This window comes from Entelurus aequoreus, linkage group LG03 (genome assembly GCF_033978785.1).
Source record: "Entelurus aequoreus isolate RoL-2023_Sb linkage group LG03, RoL_Eaeq_v1.1, whole genome shotgun sequence".
Classification (NCBI taxonomy): domain Eukaryota; kingdom Metazoa; phylum Chordata; class Actinopteri; order Syngnathiformes; family Syngnathidae; genus Entelurus; species Entelurus aequoreus.
In genome coordinates, this window is record NC_084733.1 from 87,922,608 (window position 1) to 87,944,834 (window position 22,227).

The 22,227-nt window shown below is 39.4% G+C and overlaps 1 protein-coding gene and 1 non-coding gene across 4 annotated transcripts in view; both read right to left on the bottom strand.

Moving 5' to 3' along the window:
- Positions 1–911: 911 nt before the first annotated feature.
- Positions 912–22,227, bottom strand: part of LOC133645843 (putative adenosylhomocysteinase 3) — a 34,518-nt gene continuing 13,202 nt past the window's right edge. For 2 of the 3 annotated variants that reach the window (XM_062040748.1, XM_062040750.1), the window contains 15 exons: positions 19,091–19,228; positions 18,919–19,019; positions 18,748–18,850; positions 15,301–15,395; positions 13,237–13,343; positions 13,057–13,173; positions 10,708–10,771; positions 8,875–8,963; positions 8,730–8,800; positions 8,581–8,675; positions 8,420–8,518; positions 6,683–6,751; positions 3,055–3,133; positions 2,835–2,955; positions 912–1,300 (listed from right to left, as the gene is read on the bottom strand). In XM_062040748.1, coding sequence (XP_061896732.1) covers positions 1,294–1,300; positions 2,835–2,955; positions 3,055–3,133; positions 6,683–6,751; positions 8,420–8,518; positions 8,581–8,675; positions 8,730–8,800; positions 8,875–8,963; positions 10,708–10,771; positions 13,057–13,173; positions 13,237–13,343; positions 15,301–15,395; positions 18,748–18,850; positions 18,919–19,019; positions 19,091–19,228 — 1,355 coding nt within the window. In that variant the 3' untranslated portion in view covers positions 912–1,293. Of the gene's footprint in view, positions 1,301–2,834; positions 3,134–6,682; positions 6,752–8,419; positions 8,519–8,580; positions 8,676–8,729; positions 8,801–8,874; positions 8,964–10,707; positions 10,772–13,056; positions 13,174–13,236; positions 13,344–15,300; positions 15,396–18,747; positions 18,851–18,918; positions 19,020–19,090; positions 19,229–22,227 lie in introns of all 3 variants that reach the window. The other variant, XM_062040749.1, reaches the window with a different exon arrangement.
- Positions 13,458–13,540, bottom strand: trnal-cag (transfer RNA leucine (anticodon CAG)). Its single transcript has one exon. It is a non-coding gene; the product is annotated as a tRNA-Leu (tRNA).

Here is a 22,227-nt window from a genome sequence, read left to right on the forward strand (position 1 = left end):
AAATATTTAAATGCTATGTCACATGAATGGTCCATCCATCCATCTTCCGCTTATCCGAGGTCGGGTCGCGGCCTAAGATTTTACTTAGTGCTGTACTGCCCTCTGGTGGAGAAATAGTATTAGCACAACACAAAGCCACTTTTCACATGTAGATTTAATTTCTGGCGCCCTCTATAGGAGGCTGTCGGAGTGTTTTGGAAGGCATGCTGATCTCAACACACAATTAGTTTGCTTGAAATTGCTCAAATTTGACACACATGTGCTCGTCAGGCCCAAAATCTGGACGTGACGGCGGGCGTTCTGTATTGAGCTGTATGAGAAATTTCAAGCCAGCACAGGTGCATGACAAGTTTCACAAGAAAAACTTAGAATTTTGTCAGTATTATAATAAAAGTCGTCATTTTACTCAACGCAAGTCAGAATTTTACAAGAAAAACGGAACATTTGTGCAATATTATGATAGAAGTTGGAATTTTACTCAATAACAGTCGCAATTTTACAAGCAGAGCTTACATTTTTGGAAGTTTTATGAAAATAGTCGTAATTTTACTTGACAATATTCACAATTTTATAAGAAAAGTGGCAATATTATAAAAATAATTGAAATTTTAGCCGGCAAAATTAGGATAAAAGTCATCATTTTACTCAAAACATGTCACTATTTTACAAGAACAACAAAAGAAATGGGCAACATTGTGATAAATGTCCGAATTTGATATGACAAATGTCGCCATTTTGCATTAAAAAGTAATAATTTTACGAGAAAATATTGCAATATTACGGAAACAAAAAGAATATGAGAAATTGTTCCCAATTTTGTAAGAAAAAAGTCGACACATTGTAAGAAAAAGTCTGCTTTTAGTTAATTTTTTTTATTTTTTGTTTGTAATCTTCATTATTTCCTAAAGTTATTACAATATGTCTCTATATACATATTTATGTATTTAAAAAAAAAAAAATTGGGCCAAAGGGGGCGCATTTCAATTTCTTACACACACTTGTTATTTCATATGTTGACCAGGTGGGGAGCACTTCAAATTTTTACACGCACACTTGGTGCATGACAAGTTTTTGCACCTTTAGTGTGTGTCGCTAACAGTTAGTTTACACAAATACATCTTTTTTTCCACATTATGTAGCTAATGAGTAAAAAAAAAAAAACCAACAACGCGCAAAAACGTATCTCGTACATCTTTCTAGGAACGCAGAACATCTTAGCAAACAAACAGTTGGTCAGCAGTGAATGATTAAAACTGAGTTGGTCTGAAGATCTTCAATTTGACGTCCAGTAGGTCAGTACCTGCATGGAAATATGTTTTTAATAAGTGATAAGTGGTAAAAAAAAAAAAAATGCACGTACAGTCGCGATTAAAAGTTGATCTTTAGTTGCCAATCATTTCTACAACTCTTATTTTTTTGTGATGTAGTGATTGGAGCACATACTTGTTGGTCACAACAAACATTCATGAAGTTTGCTTCTTTTATGAATTTATTATGAGTCTACTGAAAATGTGCTGGGTCAAAAGTATACATACAGCAATGTTAATATTTGCTTACATGTCCCTTGGCAAGTTTACCTGCAATAAGGCACTTTTGGTAGCCATCCACAAGCTTCTGCTTGAATTGTTGACCACAAAATTGGTGCAGCTCAGCTAAATGTGTTGCTTTTCTGACATGGACTTGTTTCTTCAGCATTGTCCACACGTTTAAGTCAGGACTTTGGGAAGGCCATTCTAAAACCTTCATTCTAGCCTGATTTAGCCATTCCTTTACCACTTTTGAGGTGTGTTTGGGGGTCATTGTCCTGTTGGAACACCCAACTGCGCCCAAGACCCAACCTCCGGGCTGATGATTTTAGCTTGTCCTGAAGAATTTGGAGGTAATCCTCCTTTTTCATTGTCCCATTTACTCTCTGTAAAGCAGCAGTTCCACTGGCAGCAAAACAGGCCCAGAGCATAATACTACCACCACCATGCTTGACGGTAGGAATGGTGGTCCTGGGATTAAAGGCCTCACCTTTTCTCCTCCAAACATATTGCTGGGTATTGTGGCCAAACAGCTCCGTTTTTGTTTCATCTGACCACAGAACTTTTCTCCAAAAGATCTTATCGTTGTCCAAAAATGGGGGGGGCGTGGCTAAGGGCGTGGTTAAGAGGAGAGTATATTTACAGCTAGAATTCACCAAATCAAGTATTTCATATATATATATATATATATATGTATGAAATACTTGACTTTCAGTGAATTCTAGCTATATATGTTGTTTTTTTTCATTTTTTTATTTTTATTATACATATAAATAAAAGACATACTTGAATTTCAGTGTTCTGCAGGCTATCCAGTAGATGGCCGTATTGTCCCGTTTAAGAGTGTCACAACGTTGCTGTTTACGGCAGACGAACTGCTTTACGGTAGACTAAACGTGACGTGTGTTGTTGTGTGTTGTTACCGCGCTGGGAGGACGTTAATGAAACGGCCCAACAATAAACCCACATAAGAAACCAAGAACTCTCTCTCCTTGTTGTGCACTCTACTCTCTAAAAGCCGTAGATGTTATGACGTCATTGGGCAGGCAAGCTGTTTATATTGTGGGAAAGCGGACGTGAGAACAGGCTGTCCCCACTCAGGTCCGCATTGAGCTGGAGGGGGCGTGGCCTCCAGCTCCGGCTGAATACCGGGAGTTTGCCGGGAGAAAATCTCTGCCGGGAGGTTGTCGGGAGAGGCGCTGAATACCGGGAGTCTCCCGGTAAAAACGGGAGGGTTGACATGATGTTCTTTACAAGTGTATGTACACTTTTGACCACCACTGTACGTGTGCAGGTGTGCATCCCCACCTGTAATAGTTGGGCTTAAAGGGTCCCTGCTTGCCGATGCTCAAGTACTTGGCCTGCTCGTCTGTCAGCTCTGTGAGGCGAGCATCAAAGCTGGGAAGGTGCAGACTAGCCACATATTCATCTGGGAAAAGAAAAATAAATCATCATTTTGGAGGTAGAAATGAAGAGGAAACACAAGTACGGGTGGTGTTGCTTTTCTCCGGGGGGACGATCTACTTGCCCAACTTCTTTGGCAGCAGGTAGACGTCCTGCTTGTAACGTCCCTCGGGAGCATTGAACAGCTCTATGAGGGCCAGAGCCTGGACGCAATCAAAGCGTTGGATGTATCACAAGTCAATGCATCCATCCGTAGTCTGTTTCTGTATCGGACTTTCTTTCATCCGTCCATATGATCCAAATGATCTGTCGCTCATCTATTCATCCGACTGTTCACCCCCAACCAACCACTTCATGGACGGATGGACAATGATCCAATATTAAACAGTATGTCATCCATCCGTTCATTCGTCCTTCTCTTTGGCCATCCCCTGTTTCATCCCTCCGTCCATCTGTCCACCACCCATCCACTCATCCATCCATTATTTAGTCCAAATGCTCTAACTGTCCATCAGTTCATACATCCCTTCAATTGTTCATCTATCCATCCATCTATCCATCCATCATCCCTCCATTATTTGGTCCAAACGCTCTAACTATCCATCAGTTCATACATCCCTTCAATTGTTCATCCATCCATCCATCCATCCATCCATCATCCCTCCATTATTTGGTCCAAACGCTCTAACTATCCATCAGTTCATACATCCCTTCAATTGTTCATCCATCCATCCATCATCCCTCCATTATTTGGTCCAAACGCTCTAACTGTCCATCAGTTTAAACATCCCCTCAATTGTTCATCCATCCATCCATCCATCCATCCATCATCCCTCCATTATTTGGTCCAAACGCTCTAACTATCCATCAGTTTAAACATCCCCTCAATTGTTCATCCATCCATCCATCCATCCATCCATCCATCATCCCTCCATTATTTGGTCCAAACGCTCTAACTATCCATCAGTTTAAACATCCCCTCAATTGTTCATCCATCCATCCAGCCATCCATCATCCCTCCATTATTTGGTCCAAACGCTCTAACTATCCACCAGTTCATACATCCCTTCAATTGTTCATCCATCCATCCAGCCATCCATCATCCCTCCATTATTTGGTCCAAACGCTGTAACTATCCATCAGTTCATACATCCCTTCAATTGTTCATCCATCCATCCATCCAGCCATCCATCCATCCATCATCCCTCCATTATTTGGTCCAAACGCTCTAACTATCCATCAGTTTATACATCCCTTCAATTGTTCATCCATCCATCCATCCATCCATCATTTGGTCCAAACGCTCTAACTGTCCATCAGTTCATACATCCCTTCAATTGTTCATCCATCCATCCATCCATCATCCCTCTATTATTTGGTCCAAACGCTCTAACTGTCCATCAGTTCAGACATCCCTTCAATTCTTCATCTATCCATCCATCCATCCATCCATACCAGCTATCTAATAGGTTATTCATTAATTCCTTTGTCCACCACCCAACCATCCATCCGTTTTATGGTCCACAAATCCATCCACCCTCCCATCCGTTATCCATCCATCCATCATTCATCCATACATCTACCCACCCACTCGTCCACCACCACACCAGTTATCTAATGGGTTATTTATTCCTTTATCCATTCACCAATCCATCCATTAATGCATACATCCCTTCATTTGTCCATCTGTCATCCATCCATCCACCCCCCATCAGCTATCTTATGGGTTATCTATCTATTCATGTGTCCACCCATCTATCTATCCACCCTCCCATCCATCATCCATCCATCCATTTATCCACCCACCCGTCCACCACCATACCAGTTATCTAATGGGTTATTCATTCATTTATCTGTTCACCAACCAACCATTTATATATTTATTTGTCAAACGCTCAATCCATCCATTATTCATACATCCCTTCATTTGTCCATCTATCATCCATCCATCCACCCATATATTAATGTGTCCACCACCCAACCATCCATCCATTTTATGGTCCACAAATCCATCCATATATCCATCCACCCTCTCATCCATCATCCACCCATTCATCAAACACTCATCCATCCATTATTCATACATCCCTTCATTTGTCCATCTATCATCCATCCATCCACCCATATATTAATGTGTCCACCACCCAACCATCCATCCATTTTATGGTCCACAAACCCATCCATATATCCATCTACCCTGCCATCCATCATCCACCCATCCATCATCCATCCATCCATCTATGCACCCACCCGTCCACCACCACACCAGTTATCTAATGGGTTATTCATTCCTTTATCCATTCACCAACCAACCATTTATCCATTTATTGGTCCAAACGCTCCATCCATCCATCCATCCATTAATTCAAACGTCCCTTCATTTGTCTGTCTGTCATCCATCCATCCATCCCCCATCAGTTATCTTATGGGTTATCCATCTATTCATGTGTCCACCACCCATCCATCCATTTATTGGTCCACAAATCCACCCATCTATCCATCCACCCTCCCATCCATCATCCATCCATCCATTTATCCACCCACCCGTCCACCACCACACCAGTTATCTAATGGGTTATTCATTCCTTTATCCATTCACCAACCAACCATTTATCCATTTATTGGTCCAAACGCTCCATCCATCCATCCATCCATCCATCCATTTATTCATACATCCCTTCATTTGTCCGTCTGTCATCCATCCATCCCCCATCAGCTATCTTATGGGTTATCCATCTCTTCATGTGTCCACCACCCACCCATCCATCCATTTATTGGTCCACAAATCCACCCATCTATCCATCCATCATCCATCCATCCATCCATCAATCCATTTATCCACCCACCCGTCCACCACCATACCAGCTATCTAATGGGCTATTCATTCATTTATCTGTTCACCAACCAACCATTTATCTATTTATTTGTCAAACGCTCAATCCATCCATTATTCATCCATCCCTTCATTTGTCCATCCATCATCCATCCTTCCACCCTTGCATCAGATATCTAATGGGTTATACATATATTCATGTGTCCACAACCCAACCATCCATCCATTTTATGGTCCACAAATCCATCCACCCTCCCATCATCCACCCTCCCATCCATCATCCATCCATACATCCATTTATCCACCCACCCGTCCACCACCACACCAGTTATCTAATGGGTTATTTATTCCTTTATCCATTCACCAACCAACCATTTATCCATTTATTGGTCCAAACGCTCCATCCATCCATCCATCCATCCCTTCATTTGTCCGTCTGTCATCCATCCATCCCCCATCAGCTATCTTGTTTGTTATCCATCTATTCATGTGTCAACCACCAACTCACCCATCCATTTATTGGTCCACAAATCCACCCATCTATCCATCCACCCTCCCATCCATCATCCATCCATCCATCCATCCATTTATCCACCCACCCGTCCACCACCATACCAGCTATCTAATGGGTTATTCATTCATTTATCTGTTTACCAACCAACCATTTATCTATTTATTGGTCCAAACGCTCAATCCATCCATTATTCATACATCCCTTCATTTGTCCATCCATCCATCATTCATCCATCCACCCCCCCATCATATATCTAACGGGTTATCCATATATTCATTTGTCCACAACCCACCCACCCAACCATCCATCCATTTATTGGTTCACAAATCCATCCAAATATCCAATGCATCCGTGGACAAAGGTGTTGAATATACTGGTAAACACATGAAATAATAATGTTCACACCTGCGTTGTGGCGGTGATTGAAAGGACAAACGTGGGAACGGTGGAGCAGCTCAAATTCAGCAGGCGACCCTAACAAGAAAAGAAAAATATTATTTTGTTTAAAAAAAAAATCATATTTATTTACTATTATGATAATCATTATTAGTAATATTTTATTTTGTAATCATTCTTAGAGAAAAACATCAGTTTTTTTATTTCGTTGATATTGTTGTTACATTGTCTTACAAAAGCCATTTATCAACCAGCTATTGCAAGGAATTTAGGGATTTCACCATCTATGGTCCGTAATATCATCAAAAGGTTCAGAGGATCTGGAGAAATCACTGCATGTAAGCCATGATATTACGGGCCTTCCATCCCTCAGGCGGTACTGCATCAACAAGCGACATCCGTGTGTAAAGGATATCACCACAGGGACTCAGGAACACTTCAGAAAACCACTGTCAGTAACTACAGTTGGTCGCTACATCTGTAAGTGCAAGTTAAAACTCTACAATGCAAAGCGAAAGCCATTTATCAACAACACCCAGAAACGCCGCCAGCTTCGCTGGGCCGGAGCTCATCTAAGATGGACTAATACAAAGTGGAAAAGTGTTCTGTGGTCTGACAAGTCCACATTTCAAATTGTTTTTGGAAACTGGGGACGTCGCATCCTCCAGACCAAAGAGGAAAGGAACCATCTGTGATGGTATGGGGGGGTATTAGTGCCCAAGGCATGGGTAACTTACACTTATTGGCCTCCTTGATGACTAATAATCGGTATTGGCCCTGAAAAACCCCACAAGGGTCAAATGTTTAATTCACTGTGACATGGCGGGGGATGCTTGTAACTCAAAGTTTTGCTTGCAACTCCAAGTCAAGAGCTCTTAAGTTGAGGTAATGCTGTGTTTATGTTCGAGTGCCAATTAAAGTTAAAGTTAAAGTACCAATGATTGTCACACACACACTAAATGTGGTGAAATTTGTCCTCTGCATTTGACCCATCACCCTTGATCACCCCCTGGGAGGTGAGGGAATCATTTTTGGTGATTTAACCCCCAATTCCAACCCTTGATGCTGAGTACCAAGCAGGGAGGTAATGGGTCCCATTTTTATAGTCTTTGGTATGACTTAGCCGGGGTTTGAACTCACAACCTACCGATCTCAGGGCCGGCACTCTAACCACAAGGCCACTGAGTAGGTTGCCCTCACCTCAGCCAGCAGGACTATTCTGCCTATTGACTATTCTACCCTTGATGCTGAGTGCCAAGCGGGGAGGTAATGGGTCCCATTTTTATAGTCTTTGGTATGACTCAGCCGGGGTTTGAACTCACAACCTACCGATCTCAGGGCGGACACTCTAACCACCAGGCCACTGAGTAGGTTGCCCTCACCTCAGCCAGCAGGACTATTCTGCCTATTGACTATTCTACCCTTGATGCTGAGTGCCAAACGGGGAGGAAATGGGTCCCATTTTTATAGTCTTTGGTATGACTCAGCCGGGGTTTGAACTCACAACCTACCAATCTCAGGGCCGACACTCTAACCACTAGGCCACTGAGTAGGTTGCCCTCACCTCAGCCAGAAGGACTATTCTGCCTATTGACTATTCTACCCTTGATGCTGAGTGCCAAGCGGGGAGGTAATGGGTCCCATTTTTATAGTCTTTGGTATGACTCAGCCGGGGTTTGAACTCACAACCTACCAATCTCAGGGCCGACACTCTAACCACTAGGCCACTGAGTAGGTTGCCCTCACCTCAGCCAGCAGGACTATTCTCCTCCCATCTGGCCATATGATGTGGTCCACCAGAGGCCTGACCCGCTCCCACCTCAGCTCAGGGGTCTGCAGACTGGTCTGAAAACGAAGGATTGACAGTCCAAGTGTCGAAACAAGACAACCAAAAGAGGACTTCCTACCAAATGGATCTCCGTGTCGGAGTGTCCCATGTTGCAGACGATGCAGCCGTTCTTCATCCTCTCCAGGTGTTCCCTGGCCACCACATGTTTGTTGCCTGAACAACAGAGTTAGCATGTGGCGTAGGTTCCGTCGGCCGTAGCGCGTGTACCTGTGCAGGTGATGACCACGTCCACCTGTCGGACCACCTGGTTGAGTTGGACCACTCGGAAGCCGTCCATGCTGTAAGGACAGGAGAGCGAGAGAGGCCCCCCTTTTATATACGACGGACCAGGAATGTTCTGGAGTGTTCGTACCAGGCCTGCAGGGCACAGATGGGATCCACTTCTGTGACGTACACAACTCCTCCCATGGCTCTGAGGGCGGCACAGCAACCTTTGCCAACCTGCGGGGGGGCAAAGAAGGTGCAAGTGCTTCCGTTAGTCACCTCCAACTGTGACGATCTGTCACTTCATTTCTGTTTGTTTCCTTGTTTCGTAGTCTGTTAGAATAATTGTAAGTTATCACAAAAACGTTGTGTTACATTGAGTGTCTGGTGAGAAGCTGTCTTTGAAACCTACCAAGAGTAAGGCTCTTAAAACTCCACTGTGTAAGGCGGAGCATGAAGGGTTTTCTGTTTTCTCTCATGTATGGTAATCAACAGAAAGATATTGTTCTAACCCAAGGACTTCAAAGCGGAGAGATGGCAGGATCTTCCCAATTTCCAGACGAACTCTTTTTGAACTATTTTATGGACCCCCTTTTTGAACTATTTTACAAACTCTTTTTGAACTCGTTTACGACCTTTTCTGTGAAGTGTTTACGACCTTTTCTTTTGAACTGTTCTGTAACCAAAGGCAACGCTGTTTACGACCCACTTCCCTCTGGAAGCAGCTGTGGCCATGTGGTCGGAGAAAGTCAAGTAAAGAAGGAGGAGTACAATCTTTCGCCGGAGCGTGCTGAGATACTGTACAAGGGTACAGTGTACAGGCGACTCTCCTCAATATTGAATCCAAATTGAATTCTGTCTCTGTTTGATTCTTTGCTTCTTGCCTTGTTTGATAGATGTCATCTGCCAGCCTACTCAGTGGCCTAGTGGTTAGAGTGTCCGCCTTGAGATGGGTAGGTTGTGAGTTCAAACCCCGGCCGAGTCATACCAAAGACTATAAAAAAATGGGACCCATTACCTCCCTGCTTGGCACTCAGCATCAAGGGTTGGAATTGGGGGTTAAATCACTAAAAGTGATTCCCGGGCGCGGCACCGCTGCTGCCCACTGCTCCCCTCACCTCCCAAGGGGTGAACAAGGTGATGGGTCAAATGCAGAGGACAAATTGATTGATTGAAATTTCCCCACACCTAGTGTGTGTGTGACAGTCATTGGTACTTTAATCGTTGTTTGAACCTGACATAGTCACTTCCTGTCAGTGCTCTTATTTTGTTTCCGTTTCCTGCTCGTCCCGTTGAGCGCTGTGTTTCGTTCCCAATCAGCGTGTCTCTATTTATGCCTGTCTCGAGCGCTCCTCAGATTGATATATATTTGGACCTGTTATGCACGACTGCTTCACTTTCTGTTTGAGTAAATTAAAATTTTACCTGCTCGTCGTTGCCAGGTTCCTGGTCACTACTACGGCAGCCATGCGAGTTCCTCGCACCAAGGTCCCGAGTCATCGTATTTTACCACAATTTTAAATAAGTGGTGCCTCAATAGTGTCTTGTCCCAAACTCTACACTTTGAAATAAGAAATAAAACTAGACGGGGCAATGAAAAAAAAGTTTTACATTATGGTCATGCTTTCAAAGGTGTTTTGTCATGTAGTCTGTGATATTTCTAACTGAATAAATGTTTTCTCGCAGATGGAAATAAAGTGCATATTCTCGCTGAATAGTACATTTTAAGGTCAAAACATTGTCATGCAGAGATGCACGATATTGCCAAAAGTATTTGGCCACCTGCCTTCACTCAAGGCTATTCAAATTAAAGGTGCTTACAAAGTACACAGAAGAACAATTGTGTTGAACATCCTGAACCCTCTTTTTGTTTAGATAAAGATTGTTTATGTATTTAATATTTGTTTACTTACAATGGTGTATTATTTATGTATTATGTATTTACTCACTGTTCAAAGGTCATTGTCTCGTGTTTACTGACCTCGCCGTAGCCGCAGACCAACACTTGCTTGCCCCCGAACATGACGTCTGCGGTCCTCTTCAAGCTGAAAGCAACACAGTTAGTTAGTTAGTTAGTTAGTTAGTTACTGTGTGTGTGTGTGTGTGTGTGTGTGTGTGTGTGTGTGTGTGTGTGTGTGTGAGGGGCCATCAGGGACATTATTCATAAATACTGTACCTCTCACATAAACAACTGAAATGTTTTTCCCTCACACACACTACTGAACACTCTCATTCACACTACTGAAACACTCTCATACACACTACTGAAGAGTTTTTATCTCACACTCACTATTGAAACACTCTCATACACTACTGAAACACTCTCATACACACTACTGTAGTATTTTGTCTCTCACACACAGTACTGAAACACACTCATACACACTACTGAAATGTTTTTCTCTCACACACATTATTGAAACACTCTCATACACGCTACTGAATTTCTTTTCTCTCACACACACTACTGAAACACTCACACACTACTGAAATATTTTTCTCTCGCACACACAACTGCAACACTCTCATCCACACTACTGACGTGTTTCTCTCTCACACACACTATTGAAACACTCTCATACACACTACTGAAACACTCTCATACACACTACTGAATACTCTCACACACACTACTGAAACACTCTCATGCACACTACTGAAACACTCTCATACACACTACTGAAATGTTTTTCTCTCACACACACTATTGAAACACTCCAATACACACTACTGAAACACTCTCACACACTACTGAAACACTCTTATACATACTACTGAAACACTCTCATACACACTACTGTAATATTTTGTCTCTCACACACAGTACTGAAACACTCTCACACACACTACTGAAACACCCTCATGCACACTACTGAAACACTCTCATACACACTACTGAAATGTTTTTCTCTCACACACACTATTGAAACACTCCAATACACACTACTGAAACACTCTCACACACTACTGAAACACTCTCATACATACTACTGAAACTCTCTCATACACACTACTGTAATATTTTGTCTCTCACACACAGTACTGAAACACTCTCACACACACTACTGAAACACTCTCACACACACTACTGAAACACCCTCATGCACACTACTGAAACACTCTCATACACACTACTGAAATGTTTTTCTCTCACACACACTATTGAAACACTCCAATACACACTACTGAAACACTCTCACACACTACTGAAACACTCTCATACATACTACTGAAACACTTTCATACACACTACTGTAATATTTTGTCTCTCACACACACTATTGAAACACTCCAATACACACTACTGAAACACTCTCACACACTACTGAAACACTCTCATACACACTACTGAAATGTTTTTCTCTCACACACACTATTGAAACACTCCAATACACACTACTGAAACACTCTCACACACTACTGAAACACTCTCATACATACTACACTACTGTAATATTTTGCCTCTCACACACAGTACTGAAACACTCTCACACACACTACTGAAACACCCTCATGCACACTACTGAAACACTCTCTTACACACAACTGAAATGTTTTTCTCTCACACACACTATTGAAACACTCCAATACACACTACTGAAACACTCTCACACACTACTGAAACACTCTCATACATACTACTGAAACACTTTCATACACACTACTGTAATATTTTGTCTCTCACACACACTATTGAAACACTCCAATACACACTACTGAAACACTCTCACACACTACTGAAACACTCTCATACATACTACTGAAACACTTTCATACACACTACTGTAATATTTTGTCTCTCACACACACTATTGAAACACTCCAATACACACTACTGAAACACTCTCAGACACTACTGAAACACTCTCATACACACTACTGTAATATTTTGTCTCTCACACACAGTACTGAAACACTCTCACACACAGTACTGAAACACTCTCATACATACTACTGAAACACTTTCATACACACTACTGTAATATTTTGTCTCTCACACACACTATTGAAACACTCCAATACACACTACTGAAACACTCTCACACACTACTGAAACACTCTCATACACACTCCTGTAATATTTTTCTCTCTCACACACTACTGAAACACTCTCATACACATTACTGAAAACCTCTCTCACACACACTACTGAAACACTCTCATACACATTACTGAAAACCTCTCTCACACACACACCTGGAATTATTTTTCAGTAGTATGTAAAAGGATTTCACTTGTGTGTGTGAGAGCGTTTCAGTAGTGTATGTAAGAGGTCATTGTGAATAATGTCCCTCACGCCCCCCCATATGTGTGCGTGCGTGCGCTCACACCGTCCAGGATGGACTCCTTACAACAGTAAAGGTTGTCAAACTTCTGCTTGGTCACGGAGTCGTTGACGTTCATGGCGGCAACACACAACTTGCCGGCCTTAGCCAGCTGGTACAAGCTGCCGCAAAGATGGCGGAGTGTTTATGGGCGACACGATGCGGGACTTTAGTGCAGAACTCACCGATAAACTCCCGTAACGCTTTCCTCCACAACGCCTCTTATGTTCTTGAACAGGCCGGGGTGCTTCTTGTAGATCCAGTGGGTCAGGTCACCCCCGTCATCCAGAATCTGGCCAGAGACAAAAGACTCATTTTTAATCCTTGGTTGCAGTGGAATATTTATGTGATCTTTTTTTATTTTATTTGTACGATACGAGGAGCCAAAAGATCTTTAAAAAGACTTTGTCAGAAGTGGGATTCGAACCCACGCCTCCAGGGGAGACTGCGACCTGAACGCAGCGCCTTAGACCGCTCGGCCATCCTGACATATAATGACAGGCTGCATGTAATTTATATGTGACGGAAAAAAACTATACTTCATAAAATAGAATGTATTTAATTTTAAAAAATATATATATATATTGAAATAATACGGAGCCCCTAAAGGGACATGGGGGAATTTTTATTTTTTAATAATTTTTATTTTTATTTTATTTTTTTTTAGACATGTATCTCGTGTGCACGAGTGCAAGAGAAATTTTCTTGTGCGCACGAGAAACTTTTTATAAAGTTATAAAAAAACTTTTTTTTTTAAATTAGAATTTTATTTTGTATTTTTTATTTTTTAGACATCTCGTGCGCACGAGAAAGTTTCTTGTGAGCACGAGATACGTGTCTAAAAAAATATAATAACAATAAAATTATTTTAAAAACTTTAAAAAAAAAAATTAAATTAATGTTATAATTTTAAAAGAAATATTGATAATAATGTAATAATGGGTTCAAATTTTCATCAGTTTCATAGTATAGTAAAAAAAAACAACTAACAATTATACACATTTTAATTCAATATTATACAATATCATTTGTGAAATAAATGCAAATGTATGATAAAATATTACACATAACTTTTAAATTTATATATATGTAATTTATTAATAAATAACAAACACATATTTTAATTGACTAGTACTACAAGGATTTTTAATTATAATAGATTATGTTAATATGGAAAAATATGATAATATAGTAATTTTAGTAAAGTAATATATATATATATATATATATATATATATATATATATATATATATATATATATATATATATATATATATATATATATATATATATATATATATATATTTTTAATTGTTAAAATAATAATTCCTAATTCATGGTCCAGTATTTCAGAGACTGATTTAAATTCCAAAAAAGGAAAATTGGATAGAAAATGTAATCTATGAAATGTAATGTAAACAATATAAGTTCCTTTAACAGCACTAATCTTTTTAAGGCGCATGCGTCCTGACTCTTTTATGACCCTCGCAACTGGATGATTGAAAGTTATTAAAACATTTTTTTATTTTCGAAATATAGAATGTATTTATTAAAAAAAAAAAAAAAAAAAAAAAAAAGAGCCTGTACAAAATAAGAGGTAAGAAAGTATTTTCTGAAGTTAAAGCAAAATGTATGAGAATATTATTATGAGAATAAAAATATAACAGTAAAATAAGAATATAACAAGAGAAACTAGGCAGTAGTGACAACCTATGTATGTTGCAACTTTAATGTTTACGTGAAGATAGTCTCGGAGTCTCTCCTCCAGGTTAGAGCTATCACTTTTGCATTCCGAAGTCTGAATTTTTTGCCCCTTCTCGTGAGAGAGTTAACCCAGTCCCCCATGCGAATGTCCATCAAGGGTTGGAATTGGGGGTTAAATCACCAAAAATGATTCCCGGGCGCGACCACCGCTGCTGCCCACTGCTCCCCTCACCTCCCAGGGGGTGAACAAGGGGATGGGTCAAATGCAGAGGACAAATTTCACCACACCTAGTGTGTGTGTGTGTGTGACAATCATTGGTACTTTAACTTAACTTAACTTAATTAAGGCTCCTTAATTTATTATGGACACAACCATTACTTACTTAAACCTGGTGGTTTGTTTTCTCCAAGTTGAATATAAACATTCACCATACGCAGAACATAATATGAGTTCATTAATTCACTTCAATGTGTTTCTCGATTTAATTTTGTCCCGTTTAAGCCTTCCACACGTGCCGAGTACACGGCGGCTAATTTACAGTACCACGTTGGGTTGCCAGATGTCGGCTCCGACGCAGCGATCGATGCACCACCAGAAGTCGTCCTCTGTCTCCTCCTTCCATGCAAACACACATGTGCCTGCGGGAGGAGGCGTGGATGTTAGGGTCGTATGGCACACCCGTACTCATAAAGTACTCATGAGTTTACAAAGGTACTAGACCAGGGGTGTCCAAAGTGCGGCCCGGGGGTCATTTTTTAACGGCCCCACGGCACATTTTAAAATTACGAATGAAAAAAATTAAAAACATGATAAGTGGTATAAAAGAGCAAACAGGTGAAATGTAACAAGCAAAGTTGACTCTAATAACACAAAGCTGCCATGCAGGCTCATGTTTCTTTCTTTAAAAAATAATAATGAATCAAAATCAATGTCATTATAAATTATTGACCTATTCAAGGCTCCAATTACGTCACATCTGAGATATTTTTGGGGAAAATGTTGCATATTTTGTGTTTGCCGTATAAAAAAATGGAGCTGTTTTTTATAAAGAAGGGCCTAAAGCAGGGGTCACCAACCTTTTTGAAAGCAAGAGCTACTTCTTGGGTACTGATTAATGCGAAGGGCTACCAGTTTGATACACACTTAAATAAATTGCCAGAAATAGCCAATTTGCTCAATTTACATTTAACTCTATGTTATTATTAATAATTAATGATATTTACACTTAATTGAACGGTTTAAAAGAGGACAAAACACGAAAAAAATGACAATTAAATTTTGAAACATAGTTTATCTTCAATTTCCACTCTTTAAAATTAAAATTCAACCGAAAAAAAGAAGAGAAAAACTAGCTAATTCGAATCTTTTGAAAAAATTAAAAAAAGAATTTATGGAACATCATTAGTAATTTTTCCTGATTAAGATTAATTTTAGAATTTTGATGACATGTTTTAAATAGGTTAAAATCCAATCTGCACTTTGTTAGAATATATAACAAATTGGACCAAGCTATATTTCTAACAAAGACAAATCATTATTTCTTCTAGATTTTCCAGAACAAAAATTTTAAAAGACATTCAAAAGACTTTGAAACAAGATTCAAATTTGATTCTACAGATTTTCTAGATTTGCCAGAATAATTTTTTTGATTTTAAATCATAATAAGTTTGAAGAAATATTTCACACATATTCTTTGTCGAAAAAACAGAAGCTAAAATGAAGAATTAAATGAAAATGTATTTATTATTCTTTACAATAAAAAAATTAAATTTACTTGAACATTGGTTTAAAATGTCAGGAAAGAAGAGGAAGGAATTTAAAAGGTAAAAAGGTATAGGTGTTTAAAAATCCTAAAACCATTTTTAAGGTTGTATTTTTTCTCTAAAATTGTCTTTCTGAAAGTTATAAGAAGCAAAGAAAAAAAATTTATGAATTTATTTAAACAAGTGAAGACCAAGTCTTTAAAATATTTTCTTGGATTTTCAAATTCTATTTGAGTTTTGTCTCTCTTAGAATTAAAAATGTCGGGCAAAGCGAGACCAGCTTGCTAGTAAATAAATACCATTTAAAAAATAGAGGCAGCTCACTGGTAAGTGCTGCTATTTGAGCTATTTTTAGAACAGGCCAGCGGGCTACTCATCTGGTCCTTACGGGCTACCTGGTGCCCGCGGGCACCGCGTTGGTGACCCCTGCTCTACAGTCTCTGTCAAAATCATAATACTTGCATTGTTAAGCATGTAAATACATGCATTTATATATACAAATTTATACATACAAATGTATATATATATATATATATATATATATATATATATATATATATATATATATATATATATATATATATATATATATATATATATATATATATATATATATATATATATATATATATATATATATATATATATATATATATACTATATTGCCAAAAGTATTGGTGACCCCTGGCCTAAAACGAACAAACGAAAAACATAAACAACAATAAAACGTATAATTGACGGATAGATCTGAAGTTGATCTCGAGATTATTGTGTTAAAAGTAAAGAGTAAAAAAAAAAAAAAAATAGAATTTATTTTTTAACACTATAATTATTTGGATCCCCAATAATTTTAGTGTGATTTGTTTTTAAGTGTCTTTGCTCCAAAAATAATAATGAATTAAAATCAATGTTGTTATGAGTTATTGACCTTTTTAAGGCTCCAATTATTATTAGGGATGTCCGATAATATCGGCAGGCCGATATTATCGGCCGATAAATGCGTTAAAATGTAATATTGGAAATTATCGGTATCGGTTTTTTTATTATCTGTATCGTTTTTTGTTTTTTTTAAATTTTTTTATTAAATCAACATAAAAAACACAAGATACACTTACAATTAGTGCACCAACCCAAAACACCTCCCTCCCCCCATTTCTTTCTGTTATCAATATTCTGGTTCCTACATTATATATCAATATATATCAATACAGTCTGCAAGGGATACAGTCCGTAAGCACACATGATTGTGCGTGCTGCTGGTCCACTAATAGTACTAACCTTTAACAGTTAATTTTACTCATTTTCATTAATTACTAGTTTCTATGTAACTGTTTTTATATTGTTTTACTCTCTTTTTTATTCAAGAAAATGTTTTTAATTTAGTTATCTTATTTTATTTATTTTTTTTAAAAAGTACCTTATCTTCACCATACATGGTTGTCCAAATTAGGCATAATAATGTGTTAATTCCACGACTGCATATATCGGTTGATATCGGTATCGGTTGATATTGGTATCGGTAATTAAAGAGTTGGACAATATCGGAATATCGGATATCGGCAAAAAGCCATTATCGGACATCCCTAATTATTATATAATCTCAAATATTCCACTTAAAAATTTTATTGTGTGAAAATATTGCATATTTTGTATTATTTCCATAAAAAAACTGGGTTTTCTTTGACAAAATTAGCATACAATCTTTAAAAGCGTTATATTGACGGATAGACCTAATGTTGATGTAGGGATTTAAAACTTGAATAATAATAACAAATAATAATACTGAATAATGACACATTTTTAATATTTTTTTTGACCAAAACCCTTTGGGGTCTTCGGTAAATGTATATTTTTTATACATATATTGTATTGGTTTTTAAAATGAAAAATATCAAAGTGGCCCCCGCTTGCTTTGATTTTTCAGAATGTGGCCCTCAGTGGAAAAAGTTTGGACACCCCTGTACTAGACAGTACTGCCTTTAAAAAAATACCGCTACTTTTTTTTTTTTCATCTGCATGCTGGTAATATGAGCTCGGACGCATGTTAGTTCACACACACACCGAGCGCTTACAAGTGGAAACAGCATGTCGACCGAATGTACCCTAAGATTTTCTGTTAAACTAAAGCCAAGAATGGAAGAGAAAAGTATCAAAATGCATTTTGGTACCGGTCCCAAACGAGCGGTATTGGGACAACCCTAAACAGAGTCCTCGCACGGTGTCATACCTCCCTCAGCCAGAGCCGCAGCCACGCCGTTCTGAGTGGAGAAGATGTTGCAGGCCGCCCAGCGACACTGAGCCCCCAACGCGGCCAGAGTCTCGATCAGAACCTGCAGGGCACACAGATCCTGAGCATGTCCGTAGTCTCCCCTAAGAAAAGGCTCGGTGTTGTACTGACTGCGGTCTGTGCGGTAACGTGCGTACAGCCGACCACTTTGGCCCCGGTCAGAGGCTTCTCCGCTCCCGCTCTCTTCCTCAGAACCATCAGCGCAGGCATCTCTAAACACCAACACAAGAGTTGGACTTCACCGGCCTCTTGCCCGTGTCGTGTGTGTGTGTGTGTGGTCCACCTTGCTCCGCAATGGCAATTTCTCGACGTCCAAAGTCGGCTCGTTTGATGTCTTTGATGCAGAAGTCCGAGGTGTCCTTGGATGTCTTCTGGACCTTGTTCCTAGGAGAGGACTCATCCTCTAAGCAGTCACTGCTGACTGCAACACAGACACAAGCAAAGAGGTTTGGGCAAAAAAAAACAACCTCTTGGTGTAGTTCTTTATGAATGCCACCAGATGGCAGCAGTTTCATGTCAGAATGTTGGTTGTACCACTGAGTTGTGGGTACCACTGAGTTGTGGGTACCACAGGCGCCGATCTACATTTCTGCCAGTGGGTGCTCGGACGGGCGGTGAATCTGACGCTACTCTTCTGGCTAAGGTTATCCAGGGTGAATCCCACCGAGCCTTATCCTTGTCCACACAAACACACACAATGGTCGTTTAAGACCCCCTGCATCGGGCGGGCGCAACGCGACCTAGTACGCATGCGCGGAAAATGCGCAGGTCATAGTCACTTCCGGTGTTGGCTTGTGTGCAAGTTCTTGAATTTAACTTATCTGAACAATATCCGGTGTTGTGGTATTTCAATGAACTGGAATCCAGTGTGCTGTGGGGCCCTATTGTAGTGAATCACACCTGAGACATCATAAAGTAATCAAATCTTTATTGGACACAATGTGATAAAGAACATTTTACATCAATCAATCTCGGGATCTAGATATCTGGTAAGGACACTCCTCACTCTTTTGCCTTCACCTTCATTGTCCGTTCCTTTTTGGTGACTTTATATCAGGGGTCACCAACCTTTTTGAAAGCAAGAGCTACTTCTTGGGTACTGATTAATGCGAAGGGCTACCAGTTTGATACACACTTAAATAAATTGCCAGAAATAGCCAATTTGCTCAATTTACCTTTAACTCGATGTTATTATTAATAATTAATGATATTTACACTTAATTGAACGGTTTAAAAGAGGACAAAATACGAAAAAAATGACAATTACATTTTGAAACATAGTTTATCTTCAATTTCGACTCTTTAAAATTCAAAATTCAACCGAAAAAAACAAGAGAAAAACTAGCTAATTCGAATCTTTTGGAAACAAATTTTAAAAAGAATTTATGGAACATCATTAGTAATTTTTCCTGATTAAGATTAATTTTAGAATTTTGATGACATGTTTTAAAGAGGTTAAAATCCAATCTACACTTTGTTAGAATATATAACAAATTGGACCAAGCTATATTTCTAACAAAGACAAATCATTATTTCTTGTAGATTTTCCAGAACAAAAATTTTAAAAGAAATTCAAAAGACTTTGAAATAAGATTTAAATTTGATTCTACAGATTTTCTAGATTTGCCAGAATAATTTTTTTGAATTTTAATCACAATAAGTTTGAAGAAATATTTCACAAATATTCTTCGTCGAAAAAACAGAAGCTAAAATGAAGAATTAAATTAAAATGTATTTATTATTTTTTACAATAAAAAAGGAAGGAATTTAAAAGGTAAAAAGGTATATGTGTTTAAAAATCCTACAATCATTTTTAAGGTTGTATTTTTTCTCTAAAATTGTCTTTCTGAAAGTTATAAGAAGCAAAGTAAAAAAATTAATGAATTTATTTAAACAAGTGAAGACCAAGTCTTTAAAATATTTTCTTGGATTTTCAAATTCTATTTGAGTTTTGTCTCTCTTAGAATTACAAATGTCGGGCAAAGCGAGACCAGATTGCTAGTAAATAAATAAAATTTAAAAAATAGAGGCAGCTCACTGGTAAGTGCTGCTATTTGAGCTATTTTTAGAACAGGCCAGCGGGCTACTCATCTGGTCCTTACGGGCTACCTGGTGCCCGCGGGCACCGCGTTGGTGACCCCTGCTTTATATACTCTGGACCTAGACGTAGAGTCCGCGACATACATGGCGGACAATAACTGATACAGTCTGCTTTGCCGTTTTCCGTAGTCTTCCCTCGACGGCCAGGTAATACAAAGCACACGCTACCGTTTATTATCACATCCACGGGGGCCCGCATTTTCGTAGTCTCTCCTTGGACAAATGGACAAAGTTTTCCGGTAAGTAGAATCACAGCTGACCCGGACATTGGAAAGTTCTCTTGCCGTCTGAGAAGTGTTGTATCCCGAATAGCTGCAATCGTGCTCTCTTAAGGTATTCATGTGTGATTTCCACAAACTTCTGTACAGACGGAAGAAGGAGATACACGGGCATGTCTGGATGACTTGCCTCATATTTCAAGTGGTTAGCTCCCAGTTACGAAACCGCTTTATTCTGAAGCTGGCTGTGGCGCGTTCTTTCTGACATCACTTCCTGTGTGGGGCGCGGTCTTTCTGGCATCACTTCCTGTGTGGGGCGCGTTCTTTCTGACGTCACTTCCTGTGTGGGGCGCGGCCTTTCTGGCGTCACTTCCTCTCCGAACTCAGTTTGTAAACGATCAATGAGTCCATACAAAGCTAAGAGCCAGAGATTTAAGAAATACACAGCCGAGGAGGGGGTCCTTAAAGGCCTACTGAAATGAATTTTTTTTATTTAAACGGGGATAGCAGATCTATTCTATGTGTCATACTTGATCATTTCGCGATATTGCCATATTTTTGCTGAAAGGATTTAGTATAGAACAACGACGATAAAGATTGCAACTTTTGGTATCTGATAAAAAAAAGGCTTGCACCTACCGGAAGTAGCGTGACGTAGTCAGTTGAACATATACGCAAAGTTCCCTATTGTTTACAATGATGGCCGCATGAAGTGAGAGAGATTCGGACCGAGAAAGCGACAATTTACCCATTAATTTGAGCGAGGATGAAAGATTTGTGGATGAGTAAAGTGCAAGTGAAGGACTAGTGGGGAGTTGAAGCTATTCAGATAGGGAAGATGCTGTGAGAGCCGGGGGTGACCTGATATTCAGCTGGGAATGACTACAACAGTAAATAAACACAAGACATATATATACTCTATTAGCCACAACACAACCAGGCTTATATTTAATATGCCACAAATTAATCCTGCATAAAAACACCTGCGTGTTTGTTATGCTAGCTCCTAGCTCCTCTGCTAGCTCCTAGCTCCATAGAACACGCCAATACAATTCAAACACCTGATCAACACACACAATCACTCAGCCCAAAAGACAGTTTA